This window comes from Rousettus aegyptiacus, unplaced genomic scaffold, assembly GCF_014176215.1.
Source record: "Rousettus aegyptiacus isolate mRouAeg1 unplaced genomic scaffold, mRouAeg1.p scaffold_m13_p_2, whole genome shotgun sequence".
Lineage (NCBI taxonomy): Eukaryota > Metazoa > Chordata > Mammalia > Chiroptera > Pteropodidae > Rousettus > Rousettus aegyptiacus.
The window spans coordinates 129,644,471-129,650,446 of NW_023416295.1; the positions used below are offsets into that span (position 1 = coordinate 129,644,471).

The following is a 5,976-nucleotide window of genomic DNA, read 5'->3' on the forward strand; positions in this document are numbered from 1 at the left end:
ATATTTTAGATCATTGGCTAATAACCCCACCTATGGGTCATCTTGGGGAAGTCACTTTGTTTGACATACTATTTACTATTGATTGGGGCCCAGATTCTGCAAATTTCTGAGATTGACCTGTAGAAGATCGATAAATAGCAAATTATTTTTGTCTGGTAGAAAAAAATAGTTATGGTTTTATTGCCAGACAGGAATTAACTTTTTGAATCAACTTTGCAATCTTATTCCAGCATTCTTTTTGCACTGACTGTCAATAACGATTTTTATTTCTTCCTTTGATCCTGCTGGTTCACTCATTAAGTAGTTAAATGAATCTTGGTACTGACTCTATACTTGTATTTGTTAAGTTTAGCTTTGTGCAAATTTTACATTGACAAATACTAGTATGCCATACACACTGTTCCACCCCTTGGTTAATTTCACTTAATACATTTTGAACATAATTTCATATCAGAACATAAAGAACCTGTTTTACTCCTGTTTTACCACTATATAGAATACATCATGTGGGCATACAGTAGTTATATCCCTAATCAATCTAGCCAGTGTCCTATTGGTGGGCACTTGGATTGTTTCCACTCTTTCACTGTTGCAAACAATTCTTTATGAATAACCTTGCACATAGGTTTACAGCAGGATGGGAAGGCAGAAGGGGCTCTACAGGGAAAAGAAGCCTATGAGAGGGGCCTGATTCCCTGCTCCTAGCCTAGTCTAGCCCATCTTTCCCTGGCTCTGTGCCCACCTGGCCTCCTCCTCTTGCCTTCTCCTCTGCATCCTGAGCTCCTGGTATTGCCAGAGAGGAAGGGTCAGCCTGCGATGGCCTATAGGACTGGGCTCTGGCTTGCTCTGGCTGGGAGATGAAGGTGCCTTGGAGAGGAGGATCTTGGGGACTTGGGGCCTGGGACTGGGCTGTAGCCACTGAGGGCACATGCTCAACACACCCTGAGGACTCTGGTACGGGATGAGGACCCGGGCACCAGGGACTACCTGCGGGGGCTGAGGTACTGGGGGAGGGGGAGGAGCAGTGCCTAGCAGCTCTGGCACAGACTTGCTTCGGGTGCCCAGTGCAGGTGGGCAGTCAGGGCACAGGGTGTGGCAGGCAGTGGTAAGAAAGGGACTGGCCAGGCTGGTCGTGATGGTCACAAGGTGATCCAGAACACCCCCCTCTTGAGGAGACTGGGTGAAGGGGAGACTCAAAGTGGTCTGTAGTCTCTCTAGGAGAGATGGGGCAGCTTGGGCCTGGGCCTGGGCCACGAGTCCAGGCAAAGCTGGCCACTCCGGTTGGTAACGCTGGCTGAGCTGCTCCACTTGGGGCCGCCGCTGCAGCTGCCGGATCCTTTGCACAGTGTCGAAGCTGTCCGTCAGCACTGCCCACTCCACGGCTGTCTTGCCCCGAACAGGATCCACTGCTGTCAGGTCAGCACCTGGGGAGGGCACAAGAGTGATGTGGGGCAGGGTTGCGGGGCCAGGGGGGTGGGGGCATGGTGAGACAGGGATTGGTGATTTGTGGAAAGGCAAATTCTTTAGCAGCAGAACTTAATTTGGATTAAATTCAAAACCAGAGTTCCATCCCGTTGCAGATAGGACCTGGGAGCCCTCCGTGGCTACAGCCTAGGAACAGGACCAGCCCTAGATCCCAACCTCCTGTTTGAGACTGGTGAAGAAAACTCAAGCACAGAGAGGGAAAAAGACTTCAGAGAAACCTATGAGGCATTTCCAAACCTAGAGCAGAGTAGGGACCCCCGGAACCAAGGAACTAACCGGAGGGGTGGTACGCGGGTTCCTCAAGAAGGGGGAGGCCCAAGCTGTACCCTCTGGGGCGGTTGGATGAGGGGAGGGGGCCCAGTGATTCCCACTCCTGGTCCTTCTCTTCATTTCCATACCCCTCTAATCCTGGGGAAGGGAGAGGAGCAGTCACTCTGAGACAAAGGCAGGAGTGCAGAACTCCCTCCCTTCTCACCCCAAACCAAATCTGATGGATGGGGAAGGGAAAAGGTGGAGGCTGGGGTTCCAGCAAAGTGACCAACAGAGGGCAGCCCCACCTCAGGGAACAATGAGGGCCTGTGGCACCACAAACAATGTGGACTTCGTCTCAGGACAACTGCACACAGTCACAAGTCTCAACTACACATCAATGTGATCCTGGATCCCTGGATTGTCAGAGATGGAAATCACCCCAGAGAAGGCCAACACCTTCATTATACTGGCGAGGCCCAGAAAGGAAGGCCATCGGCCCAGGGTCACTCAGCTAGTGGCAGAACCAGGATGAGCACTCCAGAGTCTGCTTCCAGATACCAACCTTTTCACTTAAGATTCTCCAGCTGGTCTAGGTTATCCTCCCAAACTTTCTTTTCTGGGATCACCATAAGTAATGTAAATAGAGCTATCAATAGCTGGACTTAGTTGATAGTGGGAAGCCAAGCACACTCCCCTCCACCAAAGAATCAACCTAGACTGATCCTCCATTTCCACCTCTCTCCTCTCTGCAACTATGACAGCTGACTTAATGTCTGTTGGGGGAGAAAGTGGAGGCTGTGCCCCATGCACCTGCCATGAGAAGGGCAGCCACGCATTCGGAGCGGTCGCGCATAGCTGCCTTCATCAGCGCTGTTAGCCCCCGCTGGTCCCGGCGCTCAAGGTCCAGACCTGCATAGTAGTTGAGCAGGAGACTCACCAGAGGCGTGTGGCCTGCAGAACACCAAAGGTAAGATCTTGGCTCCCCAAGAAAGGAGTGACAAAGCCCCAAATCCACCCTCCATCCAACACATCATCGTCTGGGGTGGGAACATCATGCAAAGAGTGTGGGGCTGTGTCCCAGTCTGGAGTTAGGGAGGATCGGTAGAGGGTGGGGTCAGCAGCTTCATACCTGATTGGGCAGCCAGCATGAGTGCTGTGTCCCCTTCTTTGTCCTGCTGGTTCACATCCAGGAAAGGACAGCGACTGAGCAGGGCCACAACACTCTCGAAGCCGTGGTAGCATGCGACCATGAGGCCTGTCTGGGGGAGGGGCAGCTCAGCCCCGGTGCTTTCCTCCATGAGCTCCTCGGGGCTCCTGTGCCCTCTAAACCTACTTCTGTCCCAGAGATGTTCCAGCCCCTGTGAAGACCCACTTTTCCCGACTCCCTTCCTGTTGAGGGCTCAGGCAGTGGGTGCTGACCCTGAAACTCTCTCAGGATGAGTGTGGTGTAGTGGGGACACAGACCTGCCTCAGCTGTCCTAGGAGGCACCTGGGTTAGCTCACCCTCCCATTGCCGTCCACCTGGGTAGCTTCCTCTGGGGAGACCCCATCAGCCAGTATAGCTTGGAGCTGGGCAGAGTCATTGTGGACACAGGCCCAGTACAAGGCCCCCAGCTTGCAGCCTGGGTCAGGGGTCTCATCGACGGAGCAGAACAGTGCCTCAGACATGTCCAACTGTCCCCTCAGCGGTGGCAGCTCTTCCTCTTCCAGCCTGCAGGCAAGAAGGTGAGTCCCCCCTTCTTAGGCAGTTGACATCTTTAACACAGAATGGAGGGGAGCAGCGTCTCCCTGAATCCCAGGGAGAGGTCTTAGCTTCTGCAAATCACCCAACCCTTGCCCAGGAGGAAAGTCTTTTCTCACTAGGGTGTCCCACCCCATCCACGTTTGAGGGAGGACAAGTGGAGACAGGGAGGTCGAGTGGCAGTTGCCCCAAAAGGAAGTGGTTCACTGTAAACGAGGATCCCAGTGAAATTCGAGAAGGGAGGTCTGTTTCTCATGGGACCTTACCTAGGGTTTGGAGACTCCCAAGAAGGCAGTCATTGCTGGGGACCACAGCATCCCCCAGACTCCTGAGAGTGCACTCACCGGGTCTCCGGAGCGCTGGAAGTGGACTCTCTCTCCCTAGGAAGCAACGCAGGTGACAGATGGCTAGACTTAAGGAAAGAGCTGCTGCAAACGCCCCGTCACTGAGCTGGATCAAGGCGGGTTAGTAAGGATAGGGGCCGGGAGTGGGGGGGGCGCTCTCCTTTCCAGGCGACCGAGACCTGCCCCAAGGTCCAGCCCAGAGTGGGCGGGGCCTGAGTCACGGTGGCTCCTCCCCCGCACAGTAAGACCGTTTGGGGTAAGACTGTTTTCTCGCTTTCCACCTACTGGGAAGACCAGAAACAGGCTCTTGAAGGATGGAAGAGTCACGACTTCTCGGAACCCAGCCCAGAAATCCTGAAGTCCCTTCCTCTTTGATGAAGGGGGACTTCGTGAGGTCGTGGTGGTGGTGTGGCAGGGTGCGAATGCAGACCTTGTCTCACTAAATAGGAGCTGAGACTGATGTATGTGAGTGTTGGGGATGAGTGGGGGTGTCCAGGGGTCACCTGGACCTATTTTTTTGAGATTTTAAGAAAATTAAAACATAAATAATTGCCTAATTAAGAGTACAGAAATTGTGATATATTAAGTTGAATGGATTAGTTTTGGTGTGGTAAATTAAATATGAAATATTTAAATTGTACATATATTAAAATCCATTGATTTAATTATTCAAATTAAATTATTTATTAGTTTAATAAAGTGCTGAATTATTCTATAAATTAATATTGGTATTAAATTTAATAAATTGGTTTTGGACTGCAGATGTAGAAAATGGAGCCAATCACATTACTCTTATTTATACCACTCCCAGCATCGTACCTTACACGATCTTACCTGCTTTATTTTACCTTATTTAGCTTATCTCTTTTATCACTGATCTCCACAGCTCGTTCTCCTCCTCCATTTCTCTACTAGTTGGCACTCATGTATCCTTGAAAATGTACACTTCATTGAAAAAAGTAGTTTTGATTTGTGTATGTTTAACTAACACCTTAGAATTGTGTTACATTTTTTTTCACTCAATGCTACGTTTTCAAAATCTGTCCTTGTTGCTTTCTGTGCAGTGTATCAGTCAGGAGTGCCTTTGCTTGTAAGTAACCCAAAGCTGACCTCAGTGGTGTGGTGGCTGCCATGGAGTGGCTGTTCCACATTAATTCAAAATTCCTTTTAGTGTTTCTTCCGAACTGCTGAGCTGGAAAACTAAAACAACACTTGCCAGATTCCCTTGAGGTAGGAATCTGTGATGTAGGTTCTACTCTTGTCCAATACATAAATTTGGAATAGGGCTAAATAGCATGGGACATCCGTTTTGCTGCCACAGATCGTGACAGATGCAGTAAGGCTCTGGTGAGCAGCTTCCTGATTCATCAGCTTCCTGTAGTGGTGACTGTTGTTTTCCTGATCCGAGGAGAGGTCATATGCCTCTCAAAGCTGGGAGTCGTTCCTGGACCTAGAGCCTGCTTCTCTTTCCTTTTATGTGTAAACTAGCCTGATGTATTTCTGTTGTCTGCAATTGAGCCCTAACTGATACAGGTGGCTTAAATAAATAAAGTTTTATTCTTCACACAAGATTAAAAGTTCAGGATAAGAAGATGCTGGTATTGATGTAACTTAATGATGTCCAGGCCGTCTCTGGGAGATGGCTTGACTTTTCCTCATGGTCACAAATGGCTGCTGTACATCTAGCCATCACGGTACAACGTGGTGAGTGCACACTATGGAATTCTGTGCAGTACTTGGAAGAAATCCACTAGATTATGTATTAAACATCACTGATTAGTTACACAATCCCTGTCTATAACCCCCGTCCTCTATAGTCACATTTTAGTTAAGTGTGACCATGAACACAATTTCGGCCAATGAAATGCAAGCAGCAGTCTGATGGATAAAGTTGCTGGAAAAATTTTGCTGTCTTGATAAAGACATGGGGTATAGCTGTTTACCTCTTTCTTTCTTCCCTCTTCTTTCTGCCACATAGAGCTCCATAATGTATATCCATCACATTTCACTTATTTGCCCTTCCAGTGATGGACACCTAGGTTGTCGCCAATTAACAGATAATGTTTCAGTGAATATCCTTGTACATTTCTGAGATTGCTGGATCATAGGACACATACATGTTAGTGAGCGGGTACTATCAGATTGCTCCCTGTT

The 5,976-nt window shown here is 49.3% G+C and overlaps 1 protein-coding gene across 1 annotated transcript; it reads right to left on the minus strand.

Moving 5' to 3' along the window:
- Positions 1-711: 711 nt before the first annotated feature.
- ANKRD33 (ankyrin repeat domain 33) lies at positions 712-4,636 on the minus strand. The gene is given in 8 exon segments (XM_036235861.1): positions 712-1,424; positions 2,572-2,688; positions 2,867-2,996; positions 3,241-3,471; positions 3,473-3,492; positions 3,745-3,790; positions 3,793-3,885; positions 4,625-4,636. Coding segments are annotated over 8 exon segments (1,362 nt in total).
- Between the last annotated feature and the right edge of the window lie 1,340 nt (positions 4,637-5,976).